We start from the raw sequence: 16668 nt of genomic DNA, 5'->3' as shown, positions 1-16668 counted from the left end.
TCATGAATTAGCTGCTCAATACAATAATCAAAATTAGAGTACATATATCAAATGGAAATCCAATGCCATTGATGTTAAACTGGAAGGTTAATTAGAGAACTTACAATTGTTCTTCTATAATTATGGAGCTAAGAACTGGTGGGATAAATCACAAAGCTTCTCTGGTATAAACAACATTGCCATGGTTTTGAATATAAAGCTAAGTGCTGAAGTAACATTAAAGTTACTCCCTTGGAATCACATCTCAGTTTTTAAGAATTAATAGTAGTCAGAGTCAAGTCTGTTTAGACAGTGGAAAGTATTGCATATTAAAATTGATGCTATAACCTTATTAGTATTTGATGTTTTTGTGGCAATAATTTCCTGGAAGTTTTCAATGATATGAAGTAACCAGGACCTTTATTGCAATACATTACTTGTGCAATAAATTACATTTTCCCTTGGCAGTTGAAATCTCCCATTTACAGAGATTAGAGATTGAGAAGAAAACTGTTAAATTTTATTATTCTTTTGTTGTGTTAAACATACACATGTACTTTTATGATACTATCCTGGAAACAATCCTAAACATACTCACAAATTGTTTTTAAATGGACACAACTTCATGTTCCAAAGTTCAGAACATTATGCCCATATTTAAAACTTAAACAAGCTAACCCTTTGCATTTCAATGGTTACCATGCAATCCCTCTTTTAAAGAGGAATATTTTGAGGCTCTTGATTACTCAGAACCAGATTACTCAGAACTGTTATTAAAGGATTTATTTTTCATGCAAAAAACAGTGTTTGGGGATTAATGGCATAAATAACCTTACTGCTCTGTTGGTAAAACATTCACAGTGAATTTGTGAGATAAAAAGTTTTTAAAAAAATAACCACACTCCAAAGCAATTTAAAAATAAATAAATATCCCATACACTACAGGTTTTGTCCTCTGTGAAATTTAACTTTTCAGGTTATTTGCATTTTGACAGCTCCCTCAATGCACCATGTGCTTAGTTTTTCCCATGAAAAAATAACAATAGGTCTTGTTAATTCCTTTTATCAAAGAAGGAGAATAATGGGGGGAAAGTGGGCATGGACATGTATTTCCTTCCAAAATTTGATATTATAACAGAAGTGAAAACTAACTGAAACAGTCTCAAATTCTACTTCTAACGTACTATTGGCAGACAGAAGAGATTACTTTTTCCACAGCTTTAAATATTTCAAGAATTGTAATCAAGTTCTGTAAACCACCAAAAAGTTAGCCATGACTAAGTACACTTAATTAAAAACAATTTAACTTTAGCCATGACTAACTTGTTCCACTGAGGACCATCAAAGAGATGTGGAAGCAATTCTATACTTCTTATGTATCTTGGGAATCCCTAACAACTGAATAGGCAGAGCTAGCTCATGCACAGGGCTAGCAAAAATGTTTTAAAAGTTTAGCCTTTTTTCTTCTTGTGCCTTCAAACCAGGCTTCATTCTTGGTGAGTGCATGGACAATTCCTCCAATTTTCTTTGCAAGATTTCAGAAGTGGATTGCCATTGTCTCCTTCCTAGAGGTTAGATAAAGTGACTGGCCTAAGATCACTCATCCGACTTTGTGTCTAAGGAGACACTAGTCTCCTGGTTTCTAGGCTGGTTTCTTAACCTCTATATCAATCTGGCTCTCTTGGCCTTTTCTTAGAAGACCTATTTATTTCCCTCAGGGAAAAGGGCGGCATATAAATCCCAATAAAACCTTAAAACCTTAATACTCTCAGGATTTGCTGCATCGGAATTCTGCTCTTGCAATGTTCTAAGTTTATTAGCAATAGTACCCTAAGCAAGTTAGTAAATATGCATACTATGTCACAGATAGACTGGTCATAATTCATGGAAATTTTGAATTCCACCCCAGTCCTCATTGTTAGAAGTAGTAAATGTTTGAATCAGGCACTTATCAATGTAAATTTGGAACAAAGTAACTCATTGTAAGGCAAACATACTTCAAACTGCCCCAATGATGAGAATGTGAAAGTAGGATTGACCATTTAGTTATTTAGTTGAATTTATTAGCACCCAACTTCCAAGGGTTTTTAGATTGCATAACACTGGACTGACCAGTCTTGAGTCCACATTAAGAATGTTGAGAGCTGAACAGACTTCAATTGTGTTGGCAGAACCAGGATGAAAATATAACATTCAATTAGAAAAACTGTAAGAAAAAAACATAAAGCCTGCGGCTAGCCACATATTTTTTAAAAAAAGTTGAAACTACTTATAGCAATGCAGAGAATTAATCACACCACTTAACACCTCCCTTCCTACAATCTCTATATGAAAAATTTAAGCTGTAATGTTATGAACTGACAGTCTTAGAAGCAACAGAAAAGCCACTGATTCTTTGAAGAACTTCTGAAAGCTCCAAAGCTTTTTTTGAAGTTGTCAGGGTCCATTCATTCTTTCAAAGCAAGTCGCCCCTTCAATTTACAAATCTGTTTCACAGGGTAATTCCAGTGGAGCTTTCTCAGACCGACTACGCCACCTGAAGCTGTAGAAGGCTAATGTTTATTCCTCATTGGAATGTATTTTTTGTCATCTCAGTTCTTCGATCTTTTTTATGTGGCTCATTTTTTAAAACACACACACACACACACACACACAACCTCTGAGGGATTCAGGAGGTGGCATATGTCTAGGGAGAGGGGCAGAGATGAAAATGTTCAGCACTTAGAAGCATTTCATTAATGTACCTAGTTTGCCCCTTTATAGGGCAGATACCCATACACACCACCCACCATCAGTGTACAAACACACAATCATGCCACAAACTATGGTATTGCTGTCATAATTTGGAAATCTGGAGTTACTTTTGAGACTGAAAAAAAAGTGGATGGAGAAGTTCAGAGATTGCCCTGCCTTAGCATATTCCTTTCCTCTTTCCTCAAGTGCCCTTTTGTTCTAGGAGAAAAAGGAACAAAAAATATACATCTAAGTAAAATATTAGCAACTATTCAGATATTGTAATATGGAGTTCTTGATGTTCCCTGAAGTTTGGTTGTTTCCTTTCAAACATTTCATTACCCACTAAGTGTAATGGATCAGTAGGAGTAACTTTTTTTTCATTCTAATGATAATAAATCATAAACATATTGTTTCAATATAATGATATTTGTGCAGTGTTAACTAAAGTTATTGACATTTTATTGCTTAGATAACTTGAAGTTTTGGAAATAGAAAAAAAAAGATGAATGAATGTACACTGAATGCTTGTTGTATCAGAGACAAATTCCTTTTGTGTCCAGTCACACTTGGCCAATAGAGTATTCTCTATCCTTTCCTGTCCTATTCTATTCTATCCTACCTTAACCTAAGCCATTCCATTCTATCCTATCCTATTCCAATTTTGAAAAACTGGAGGAACAATCGCAACTAAGACAACAGTCAGATGAAAGAAATTTGAGTCCAAGGCAGAAATGCAGTTTGAGAAAGTATCTCAGACTTGACTCTTCCTAATTTTCTTAAAGTGTAGCACAAGAGTTCATTTTCACTGGTAGAGACATCGTGGGCCAGTCCTTTGCTATTTCCAGGGCGGCTCCACAGGCACCTCACGGACCACACCCAGCCCGTGGGCCTGGAGTTTGACACCCTTATTCTGTGTGTTTCTTATCAATAAATGTACCCAGTAAAGAGCTGTGGTTTCGCAGTGGTTAAAATGCAGTATTTCAGACTAATTCTGCTGACTGCCAGCAGTTCGATTCTCATTGACTCAAGGTAGACTCAGCTTCCAGCCTTCCGAGGTGGATAAAATGAAGACCCAGATTGTGGGGGCAATATGTTGATTCTGTAAACGACTTCAAGAGGGCTGTAAAGTAATGTGAAGTAGTATATAAATCTAAGTGCAATTGCTATCTTTTAATATCACTATCCTGTCAGATTATTCAGGTGGCTATAGGCATGCAATGGATATGCTTGCACAATTTCATCTGATCTTCAAAGATAAGCTGGTTGAGCCTGGTAAGAACTTGAATGGGAGACTATTTTAGAAATCCAGAGCGATTTCTAAATCTGGATGGGTGATTTTATATATAATTGAAAGCGGTGATGCACAAATGTTTGTAACCAAACAACATACTATATGTATATGTAATTGATAATGGTTTTATGTTTCATGTGTTGTTCGTCTTTGTTTGTCTAAAAATAAAAAACTTTAAAAAAAAGAAATCCAGAGCTGAAATCCAGATACCAGGAAGCTAAAAAATTCCCCTGAGAAGATAATGCCCGATCCCTTTCACACTGTTGTCATCAAAATGGAGTAACTTTGCCTTCTTTATGCATGCATGAAATACATTTCTTTGAGGTTCCACTTTTCCCATATGCTTTTTCATATACTAGGTAGAACATTTAGAAATGCCAATGGGTAATATTTAAAATAAAATTTTAAAAACTGGAAAACTAGAGTTATTTTTTTTTCTTTAACATGTAGCCTTGGGAAAATACTGCCATCTGGTGGTCATTTGGTGGATAATTTCCTATACAGTATCCCAAAGAATAACAGCTGTATCGTGGTAAATCAATCACCATCATGTATCCAAAGACATTTTCATTGTAGATCGTACTATTTAGGAAAGCATTAACTTTAATCAAAGAGAAAGTGGTGCTGTACATTTTTAAAAAGCAGTGCGGATAAAGAATGGCATGCTTATTTTTTTTTGAACTATCAGTTAATAACATATTCTAGTTTCATCATGGTTAGAGCAGATTATGTTTTAATGGTAGATTACAGAATCCTTAATCAAGCATATGCATCATTGCAGCTATCCAGTTTCAGAATTTGTGAATACACACACACACACACACACACACACACAGTGTTTTATTATAAATGATTTTGCATTATTCAAGCTGATAACAAAAATAATTTAGATATATAAAAATTAAATGCTGACACAAAGCAAAATGTAAAATATAAAAAACAAGGAAAGGAAGAACTTTTGATAGCACATTCCCTTCACCATCCCTAGTCACTAATCACTACTTAAGCATTTCCCGTTTTCTTGAAATATTGAACACTGTTGTTTATATTTATTTAAAATCATTTTATCTGATATTTTAATTAATCTCTTGTTTTTTTAAAAAAAACATATTGCCAATATGTAAGCCTGCTTTGGTGTGTGATGCTCTGAATGTAGATGAATGTCTGTAAGGAACAATACAGTCATTTTTTTCTTTGCTATATGTTCTCCAATTTTGGTCTCCCATTGTTGAATATTAAATATGACTGAAGTAGATGAGCAACAATGCCAAAGCAAAGTTCTAATTCTACTCTTACCTGGAAGTAACCTTTGCTGAGAACTGGGATTTTTCCATCTAAATCTGCTTAGTACTGGAGAATAGAGATGATGCCAGTACATAATCAGTATTGTTTGGTTAAATTAAAATCTGTGGTAAACAGAGCATGTCCAATATGTTAGTATTGCCAGAATATCTGGGTCATGAAGTTAAATTATTTTCATCTGTTTTCTACTACCTACTAAACCCAAAAAGCATTGTTTTCTAAGCTTTAAAAGTATGTTTCTTATTACAGTTCAAGGAGCGAATAGAGTAACTTTCTATTGAAAAATTAAAAGTATCACACACTAATTTGCCATTTTTGCAAGTAAATTATCATGTTAGCTTCAATATATATTTTCCATTGGTAAGAAAATTCATCTAAAATCTTGGGGGGTGGATGGCCAACCTTCAATAGAAGCTGTTACAGAGGTAAGTCTATTTGTTCATTATCAACTTTCTTCTGTCATGAAACTAAAGGTAATGTATGTTTATATCTAACCATTGGCCAAATTTTGTCTACTTACTTTCTTCAGAAATTTTGATTCATTCTCTATCAAGCCATAACTTTTAAAACATTTGAGCTCCATGAAAAATGAATAAGGATTTGGAATTTAGCATTTCTATTTTTATATAACAAACCCATGCAATAGTATATGTTTCTTAAGCTTGACTATATTTTTATATATAATTTTTATAAATTTAACTTCGTCCCATCCGAAGATCTAGTCTCAGAAAAAAAAACATGATATAACATAATGTATTTTAATTCATTGTCTTTACTCAATGGTGGGTTTCAAAAAATTTTAGAACCTATTCTATAGGTGTGACCTGTTTTGTGGGAGTGACTCGGTGGTCATGTGACCAGGGTGGGAGTGGCTCAGAAATCATGTGACCAGGTAGGAGCGACTTGGCAGTCATGTGACCAGGTAGTAGTGGCTTGGCAGTCATGTGACTGGATGTTAGTGGCCAACTTGATGTAACTCACCAGAAGATGTCATGGATTGGGTAAAATGTGGTGAAGCTCACTTAACAATGCTCTTGTTAGCAACCAAAATTTTGGGCTCAATTATAGTCATAAATCAAGGACTATCTCTGCCTTCCTCTGCATGGCAGCCTTGTCCTAGTAAACTCCTCCTTTCTGGCAATTTTCCTCTCTGTTAAAGGGACCAAAATAATCCATACAATGTAAGGTTTCCTCCTGCAGCAGGGGGGTTGGACTAGATGACCTCCAAGTAGCCTTCTAGCCCTAAATTGATGTATTGTTTTTCTTTCTTTCTGATAACAAAGAAACCTGCCTGAGACTCATTCCACATTCCTGCCAGATAGAGATAATGAGATAATGACCCTAGAGAAAGTTTGGCTCCATTCACAAGTAGGGAATCATCCAAACCCTTTTAGAAACACAAAGCCCATATTGCACAAACCCCAAAACTTCAAAAACATAAAACCATTTACTATAACTTTATATCAGATGTGGTTAACAACAACATTCAAAAATTCTTCAGTGGGGAAAAGTAGTCCTGGAAAACATTGTATTTAATTGAAAAATGTGTCAAAGTAAGACAAATTCAAACCTTTTGCAATGACTTTATAGTTTGGGTCTCCAAAACGTTCTTTGGGGACCCAAACTATAATGATATATTATGGTCTGTTTCAGCTGATTTAAATATATTGTACTACAATTAGAAGTCCATGCCAGTGTTTTATAAGATTCAGCTCTAGCATTTCTGAAGAAACAGACCTTAAGCCACTGGCTGCAATAGATATATTCACATGAAAATGCAGACCTGATCCAAGTATCCAAGCCCACTTTGATAGTAGAATGATATTGAAACAGATGGTTCTTTAGCCAGCATTCCATGGTGATTATACTGAGAAACAATATGATATGGTAAAGAGCTGTGCTTCCCAAATGGTGAGATGTTGTTTTTTTCTTCAGTGACGTGAATAATCTTCAAGGTGCATGAAGGATTATTGTTTGCTCATCAATAACTAAAAACTAATAAACGATTTTCCAAATGGATAAAAATCAGTTGGAATATCAGAAAAGAATATGATGTCTTGCCTATCCAAGATGTTCTATCCTAGGCATCAGAACAAGATTTAAAACACTGGTAAACAAACAGACCTCAGTGTCCATTTATCCTTCCTCCTGCCATTGTTACCTACAATGGAAAGATTCATAATCTTTGCAACAGACTTGTCGAAATAAATAAATACCTGAGACCTTATCAGAATGCTTCACCAAAGGGGATTCTCTTTGGATATGTGTTGCAACACAAAAAATAATAAGCAGATCTTAATCCCTTTTCTGATGAGTCTAAAATAAATGGAAATTTGGGGATCTAGGGATAAGAGTTTGAGTTTATGAAAAATTAATTTTCTCTATAGATGGTGGGAATCACCAAATATAAATGAAACAGAGTTAAGAAAGATTGAGAAATGTTCATATTGGAACAAAAGACCTAACTTAGATATGGAAATACTTAATTCAAATCCTTCATCACCTAGGAAATTCCTTGGTCTCGTATCCATAGTGGTGCAGTGGATAGAATACAATATTGCAGGCTAATTCTGCTGACTGCCAGCAGTTCAATCCTGACAGGCTCAAGGTTGACTCAGCCTTCCGTGCTTTTGACCTTGGTAAAATGAGGACCCAGATTGTTGGGAGCAATATGCTGATTCTGTAAACTGCTTAGAAAGGGCTGTAAAGCACTGTGAAGCAGTATATGTTATGAAGGTAAAACTATCCTCTGACTTGAGGCTTATTCTCAGTGGCTTCAGAGGGCTTGTTTCTGAATTAACACATATAGTGAATAAACACATATAGTATTGTCAAAATTAGTAAATAGACTGATGCCATAATAATGCTTTTGGTTAGGATAAAACTAGTGCAACTGGGCTTGCAATACTGGATAAAGGGAAAGATAGATGGGAAGACTCCTCTTGACATTTGTGCACAATGTCTCACACTGCGATATAATGGTAGTCCTCAACTAATGACCAGTTGCTTAAAGACCACTCAAAGTTATGAGGGACCTGCCCCCAAAGGTTACTTGGGGCCCAGAGACAAAGTTCTGATTATCACCACCACTTCATTGTCACCAGGACACATAAATAGCCATTTGCAATATCCCAAGGTCACAGGAATAGAATGGAATAGAATAGAATAACAGAGCTGGAATGAATCTTGTATGTCTTCTAGTCCAACTTCCTGTTTAGGCAGGAAAGCCTATACCACTTCTGCAATATTTTGCTGGAAATCAACATCTACTCCCAGTCTCTGGCAAAAAAATGCCCACTGCAAACAATGTGTTTGTTTTACCACTGCAACACTCACTTTACAACTTTACATCTGTTGCATTCACTTAACAACTGAACAAATAAAGATCATAAAATCGGGTCGATTTCATGATGATTTGCAACCATCATGGCATATGATGGAAATTCAAGATTCTATCATAGTTGTGTTTAACAATTAAGTTAATGTTTGCTTAACCAATTTTAATTACTTTTTTGAAAAAAGCATGAAAGTCAAAACACTGTGCTCATGTTTATTCTGAAGAAACTGTATTTGTGAAAGAGATATTTTCTGAAGTACATCAAAGATGGCATTAATACACTAGCACGAAACATATGTTTATGTTAAGGAAAAAAATTACCAATATATTATCTGCACAAAATCCAGTATAAAATGCACACTGCTTCAAAATGAATAGATTATAGATCACTAATGTGCATAAATGTTTCCAAATCACAAAAACATAGGCATAACTTTAATTTGTGCCTTGAAATCCTACCTGCTATGTATCAAATATCTATCTAATCATTTATTTTTAAGGCTGTAATTGAAGCATGTGTCACTGTGTCAGCCAACATTTAATGGACTTGCCTTATGAGCCAATCGCAGTACAACAATCTATTAAAATAACAGGTATAAACTTCCATTGCTTACTAACAAATTCACTGGTAAGATATAATGACTCAATATTATGACTTTTATAAATGATATAACTTTTTGTGGCATTTTAAATTGTAATTGTTTCTGTATTTATCTTTTTTATCATTTGTAAGTCACCTAGAGTTTGTTTATTGGTAAGATGGCTAAATAAATAAATTAAGTAAGTAAGTAAGTAAGTAAGTAAGTAACTAAGTAAGTATAGGAAAAATGAAGGGGTAGGGACTCACCTTAACATAAAGAGATAATATGCAGAGTGATGTGATGGGGCGGGATTTAATCAAAATTATATGAAGGGCTCTGCACAGAAAATTTTATCTATCCAGTTTTGGATAAATCCATCTTTAACCCACAACTCTGCACCCTTCATCCCATCCTGCTCAGACGCCTAGCCCTGTTCTCCAGATAAATTCTTCTGTAGGTAAAGAAAGGTGGCATGATTTGACTAAATTTCTTATGACTTGGAGACCATTATTAGTTTTCTTCTAGAATAACGAAAAAAATCAACTTTTGACTTTGAGATCCGAAGATTAGACTGGGTTTGACTAGATAAATAATGCAGCTTTTTAAACAGAGAGATCTCTATTTAATAATTTACTACTTCTTAGATAAAACTAAGAGAAGAATATTTTGTGCATATTGGGGATTTTAGTAAGTTGATTATTAGTATTTTAAGGTGTTTTGGATATTGGTGCTATTTATTTAAACTAAGAAAAAGGTGGTTGTATTATTATTATCACTGTACCAAAAGAAAGATAGAGGTCATTTTTCTTATAAATTTGTTTGATATATTTTTGTCACTTAATTTTAGTTTAATTCCCTTTCCCTTTTTTTGTTAATTTTTATTTTAAAGTTTGATATTGAAAATTAATAAATATATTATAAAAAAATAAAAAAATAAAGGCAGCATGAAGCATGAAAAATATTGTTCCTCAATTCCACAACCAGCTACTGGCTGTTTCATACATTGAGCTAATTGTGGGGTATTTTTACTCATAGGTTACTGAAACATTGGTTACAACTGGGAACCCCTCAACAATAGTTTATGAACCATAGTGGCTGGTGGATGTATTACACTAAATAAAAATCATATTGAACATATGATAGCTTAGCAAGATGTTTGAAATTAATCATTGTGTTTTTGTCTTAAATTTGCAAGATTCTTTTATATTACTAATGTATCTCTACAATCAGAAAAAGGCCTAATAATAGAAGACAATATTTTGGACCATTATTCTTCAAATCAGCCTCTTTGGAAAATAAAGTACTCCGATTCCGATCTAGCAAGGAAGCATCTACAGATAACTCTGCCTTCCTCTTATTGATAATAGCAAGTTAGCAAACCTCTTCCGAGCAAACATAAATGCAAAATATGCTATTCCTGCTAAAAAGCCAGCCAGGAGAGTTGTGCCAAACACTTTGGGTGCCCTCTTCTTTGCTACTCGAAATGCTGTTGGAAGAACTGCTGAGATTAGTATGTTGTTGACATGTCCCAAAACCTTATGAAATGGTTGTCTCTTCAAGACACGCTCATAATAGGCTTCCAAGTTAGGCCGCTTTCCGTTGCCCCAGCTTCTCCTTGCTAGTCCAATGAACTTCAGCCGATGGAGTGTTACAGCAAGGGATACGTCAGCCAAGCTAAAGAATTCTCCACAGAGCCAAGGCTGATGTCCATTTTCTGATATCAAAAATAAAGGCATAAATAATTAGAGACTAATAAAATGCAATATGATGCAAAGATCCCTCTATTGCATGAAATTAATATTCTTATTAAATGTGTGTAACCATTAGTTCTAGATTATTTGTTGCAATGGTTTGGCAAATTGGAGCATTACTTGACTTGAAACAGTCTAGGGATTACTAAGTGATTATTCAACATTGCAGAATCTAAAGAAATGAGACAGAATTGACTGCAAATAATATTCTACCTGGTGTTTCTTCATTTCTCCTTTGCAACTCAGTTTCAACCTGATCCAAAACTTTTTCCAATTCATCTAGTATTTTCTGTAAGTATTTTATGTTATCATGGTCCATCAATTTAGACTACAGGAAATAAATAGATTGCATATTAGCTTGCAAAAAAAATGATAAGTTCTCTTGAATATTGTGAATCTTAGCAAGCAATTTTAAGACTACTAAATGACACAAAATACATGTATATAATCTCTTTTAAAATGGAATTATTTCAAGCAGAAAAGAATGCAATATTTGCCATTTCACATTAATATAATATTCTGAGCAATCCTAGATCCATTTTAATTAATTATACATATTCTGTTCTTACTTTGAGTCGTTTCTGCTTTGCTATATATGCTTCTTGCAGATCTGGATTTTCTTCAGCAAGTTTCTTTAATTCAGATTCAGTATTACCTATTTGGCCTTGCAAAACAGCAATTAAGCAGTTAAGGTTATTAAACATCAAACTGTCAAATAAATTAAGTAACGTTTATCATGTTAAAATATTTTACTTGGTAAAAATGTATGGATTTACAATATCCTGGGTGAACAGTTCAGTGAAACCTCATCTGTAATGCAGAATTAATCCTGAAAGTCAACTAAAATGGTTTTTTAAAAACACCATATGTTGCTTATTTCACCAGGCTGATAAGTTGATTTTTAATAAATATAAATTTGATAAAATCATTTAAATTAGAAAATTAAAATGAATTTGAACAGCACAGATGACTAGTACATGTAAAATTCTTGTACATACTGCGAATTCTGGTCGTGGCATACGCAGGAATCATGGAGTCTACTGCTAATTCAGGATGTAAAATGCAGCCATGTGTGTATGCATCCATAGGCAAGGAATCTAGGAGTTCTCTGTAGTGTTGGACCCTTGGATAATACATACTTCCTTCTTCTGGCATTAATTTTGGAGTCTTTTCTACAGAGAAGAATATCCATAGATGAAAGTTAGCAAAAAATAAATAAAATGAGGTTGGTTTAGATATTCATAACCTCTCACTCACTTTAACCCTTAGATCTGAAAGTGAAAAATAAAAGAGATTTCGAATATGATCTGATTGTGGATGAAAAGATCTCGTGAAGTTGAAATTGATTGATTGAACTTTTTTTTTAGCCCCACAAACTTCTTTCCCTGCATACAATAGCGAGAAACACGACGGAGCTGGAAATCAGGTAGGCAAAGAAATGCTTGGGGGAAGCGAGGGCATCTGGGCACCAGGCACTGAAACAGGCCCAATATCAGGCCCAGGCCCACATGTGAGAAGGCTGGCATCTATCAGCACTTAAACACAGTGGCATTCCAGCTCTGACCGAGAAGGAGCAGGCAGGATGCAGCAAGAAACATGATGGAGAAATGCAATAGAGTTGGAAATCAGGTAGGCAAAGAAATGCTTGTGGGAAGCCAGGGCATCTGGGTGGTGGTGGGTGGGGCTGCACTGCAATGGGGAAATGAGCAACAGACTGGCAGCCCCAAGGGAAGGAGGCTGCTTTCACTCTTTCTTCTCCCTGCTTCTCCTCCTTCCCTTCTTTTCCCATTTCTCCATTGCAACACAGCACCCAGGATCTACTTTGATAGCTTGGGGTGGTGGTAATTTAACCAATTTTCCTATCGTGTTTCCCCGAAAATACAACATGTCCTGAAATTAAAGCCTTGCCACATTTTTCGAGTGGGCAAAAATATAAGCCCCCACCCACCCAAAATAAGCCCCCTGGACACCCTCCCCGGCCAGGCAGAGCACCATCACTGACCTAGCGGTATCCTGAAGGTGCCAAGCCGCAGGAACCGGGGGGGAAGGCAAAGGTGTTGATTGGCACCTTTGGGATACCGCTAGGTTGGTGAGTGGCTCTGTGCCCAGCTGCCGGGCGGCTGCTATCTTGCAAGCGGGATCCCAAAGAGCCGGGCACAGCCTCATGGGCAAATGTCTGTGTTATGCTGTCGCAGCAGCACAACACAGCAGCCATGAAGCGACCATGCTCATGAGCAGCCACCCGCCAAACCCCCTTTCCAGCCGGGCATAGCACTATTCACTGACCTAGAAGTATCACCAAGCCACGTAAGCGCCTGTTCCCCACCGCCTGGCTCCCGTGGCTTGGCGCCTTCAAAATGCCAGTGAATGGTGCTCTACATGGCTGGAGAGGGGGGTTGCACGAGTGGCTGTTCTACTCCTGCTCACGCACATCCCAGCCTCACGATGCCCTGGCCCAGTCTCCCTGCAGCGCCAGAGCATCATGCCGCCACATGGCTTTTTCTGTGGCTTCCAAACTGAGTCTTCTGGCAGTGGACACTCTGGGTGTAGGCTTTATGGTTGTGGGCCAGCTGCCATCAGAGCGTACAACCATAGAGCGTACACCCAGAGCAGCCACTGCCAGAAGACTCAGTTTGGAAGCCGCAGAAAAAGCCATGCGGCAGCAGCAAAGATGCCCTGGCTCTGTGGGGAGAGCTGGGCCAGGGCATTGTGAGGCTGGGAGGCGTGTGAGCGAGAGCAGAACAGCCACTCTCCAGCCATGCAGAGCGCCATTCACTGGCATTTTGAAAGCGCCAAGCCGTGGGAGCTGGGCGGCGGCGAATAGGCGCTCATGCAGCTTGGTGATACCCCTAGGTCAGTGAATGGCGCTGTGCATGGCTAGAAAGGGGATTTGCCGGGTGGCTGCTCATGAGCGTGGTTGCTTCATGGCTGCTGTGTTGCACTGCTGCAACAGCGCAACACAGCCATTCACCCATGAGGCTGTGCCTGGCTCTTTGGCCAGGACGCAAGAGAGCAGCCGCCCAGCAACCCCAAAACAATAAACCCTCCCCTCATATTAAGGCCCAAGTCATATTTTGTGGGTAAAAAGAAAATAAGACCCTGTCTTATTTTCAGGGAAACACAGTAGAATCAGGTTGGCCGTCGCGGGAGGCTTTATACCACATATGCGGCAGAGCTGGAGTATGGGGATGGGCCATGCCTCCCATGAAGGCGAATCTGACCCTCGGTGAACCAGTTGTTAAATTATTTGAATCCCATCACTGCAAGTTATGGTATCCTTTCAAGAGTCTGTCTCAATCAAATCCGGATAATTTTGTTTGTTTGTACTTGGATGCCTGTCTCCACAAGGTATAGCTGGCAGATTTCTGCTCAGGTGCAAGGAATATATTTTATAGGATTCCATACTATTCTATATGTTATCATCTAACTCCACCCTGTTGAATACCTGTAAATATTCTTGATATGATTTTAGTTAACAGGATCGTGTAAGAAATAAAGAAATCCTCTAGCTTCCCAGATAGCCATTGCCAATTAAGGAAGATAATACTGGACAAGGTAAATTCCTGTTTCTCTACAGAAAGGTTGCTGATAAAAAGATTTATATGTGTCTATATTCCACTCCAAGTGTCTTTTCTATGCCTTGCAATAATAAAGCTTAAAATTATGTCTCCCTCATGAAAACGTTCTCAAACTACAATTTATTTATCACATTTATTTACTTACCACTCATCTCCTTCACAGAAGGACCCTGGTGGTGTACAAATAAGATACAAAATATAAAATGCATAGTATAAATAATCATTTAGTACATAAATAAATTTCTATGAAATAAGATGTCCCAAAGATGCTTTTTCAAGAGGTAAATGGATTTTTCTTGTTTTTCTTTGAATATGTTTTGCTTCTTATCCAAGAAGCTTATTCAGTTCTGACTGGATGGTGGGGAAGGGAAAGATTTATATTCCTATGTGACAGCTGGTCGTTTGGATTCTTTTTGAGAGCAGTTGAGGCCACAAGGATTCTCTAAAAGAATGTAAATGACCAGCTGTCTGCAAGAAATATAAATCCTTCCATTCCCCCATCATCCTGTCAGAGTTGAAGAAGCTTCTTGGATGAGAGGTGAAAGAACAAGGAAGTCTCTTTAAAAAGCACCTTTGGGACAACAATGGCTTGGATGAATGAGAATCTCCCTACACATATGAAATGAGATACACACATTAAGGCTTTTTTTAAAACAAATATAAATATCTTATTACCATTCACAAAAGTATCTTCAAGGTAGTCAATAATCTGAGTTGCATCACAAATTATGTTCTCTTTGTGAATGAGCACAGGGACTTCTCCTGATGCATTTAAACGCATAAACCAAGGCTCATTATGTTCACTCAGTGGAAGGCTTACATCATGCTCTTCACATTTCAACCCCTTTTCAGCAATCACCAGTCGTACCTGAAACAAACGGATGAGCTTTCCCGTTCAAGATTATGGGTATCCAATTTTTTTTAAAAGCATGCAGTTTATCACATATTGTATGGATTCAAAGCCAAACCTGGCCATGGAATCTCCAAGTGCCATATCGAACTTGGCCCTGGGATATTTGCTATGGACATTGGGAGATTATGATAATAAATAGCTGAATAAAACATGCTGCTATTCCAGAGAAACAATAAGAAACCTGCAGGAACGATTTAATGTGCATATTAAATATCAGCTGTTCATATGACACTTTTTCCCTGTAATATAAATTGATGTCACTTGGTTTTGTTATTGCCTATTTTTCATTCCTTTATCTTGGATTAGCCAAGCTCTCATTCTTAATGCACAAAATTGAACAATAGGGTCTGGGCCTGTTTGTGAAGCTTCCTGGCTTGAGTATGGCATTTTTTCATTATTTTTGATTCCTTCTTCTCTCAGGCACCCACTCAGAGCGGCCTTTAATACAAATGCTTTGTCTCCCCAGGGCAAATAGGCAGTTTTAAGGGGGGGGGCTACATGGGTGGGGGGAGCTATCCAGGTTCTGAAATACAACATTCCTTTTAGCAGATGAGACACTCACTTTTTGGGAACTGAAGGACTGTGTCCAGTGATAGAGGATGAGTTTAGCCTCTGACTTGACCTCCACTTCAGCTGGGGGTGCTTTGTCGGCCATCTGTTCCTCCATTTCTTCTGCCACTTCACGTTTTTCTTCCTGCTCAATTCACTGCTCCGAGATTCTGCCCGTGAGATTTGATTTTTTTTCTCTCTCTCCTCTCTCTGTTACTGAGTCTGCTCCATAAACTGAGCATGCTCATTATTAGCAGATGAAGCTGCCTTCCTGGTTTTGCCCTCACCCTCCGACAGGATTTCATGAAATGAAAAAACTGTTGAGAATCTTGGGTATTCAGGATTAACACAGAGATAACTAAGCTACCTACCTAGATTCAAGAAAAAATGTTCTTCTTCCTGAATTTCTTCTCTAGTTTGTAATAAATAAATATTCTAGATACATTTAATTATTTTAACTAAAATAAAGCTTTGTTGAACTCAGACAAGAAATTGAACTTAAATAATGCAGGATAATGGAATCAAATGGATATGCCTTCAACATTTCAATTTGTTGTTGTTGTGTTAGTTGCGAAGTCATGTCCAAACCATCACGACTCCATGGAGAACATTCCTCCAGGTCTTCCTGTCCTCTACCATCCTTTGGAGTCC

General features: G+C 37.0%; 1 protein-coding gene across 1 annotated transcript; it reads right to left on the bottom strand.

Moving 5' to 3' along the window:
• Positions 1-8844: 8844 nt before the first annotated feature.
• Positions 8845-16668, bottom strand: GDAP1 (ganglioside induced differentiation associated protein 1). The gene is made up of 6 exons (XM_032223222.1): positions 16031-16668; positions 15231-15423; positions 11976-12149; positions 11547-11641; positions 11191-11305; positions 8845-10940 (listed from the first exon to the last, which is right to left on the bottom strand). The coding sequence occupies exons 1-6, from the start codon at positions 16133-16135 to the stop codon at positions 10558-10560; spliced, it is 1065 nt and encodes a 354-aa protein (XP_032079113.1). The 5' UTR covers positions 16136-16668; the 3' UTR covers positions 8845-10557.

The sequence above is a fragment of the Thamnophis elegans genome, chromosome 8 (assembly GCF_009769535.1).
Source record: "Thamnophis elegans isolate rThaEle1 chromosome 8, rThaEle1.pri, whole genome shotgun sequence".
NCBI lineage: Eukaryota > Metazoa > Chordata > Lepidosauria > Squamata > Colubridae > Thamnophis > Thamnophis elegans.
The sequence above is the reverse complement of the archived record's forward strand: the minus strand, read 5'-3'. Positions and strand labels throughout refer to the sequence as shown.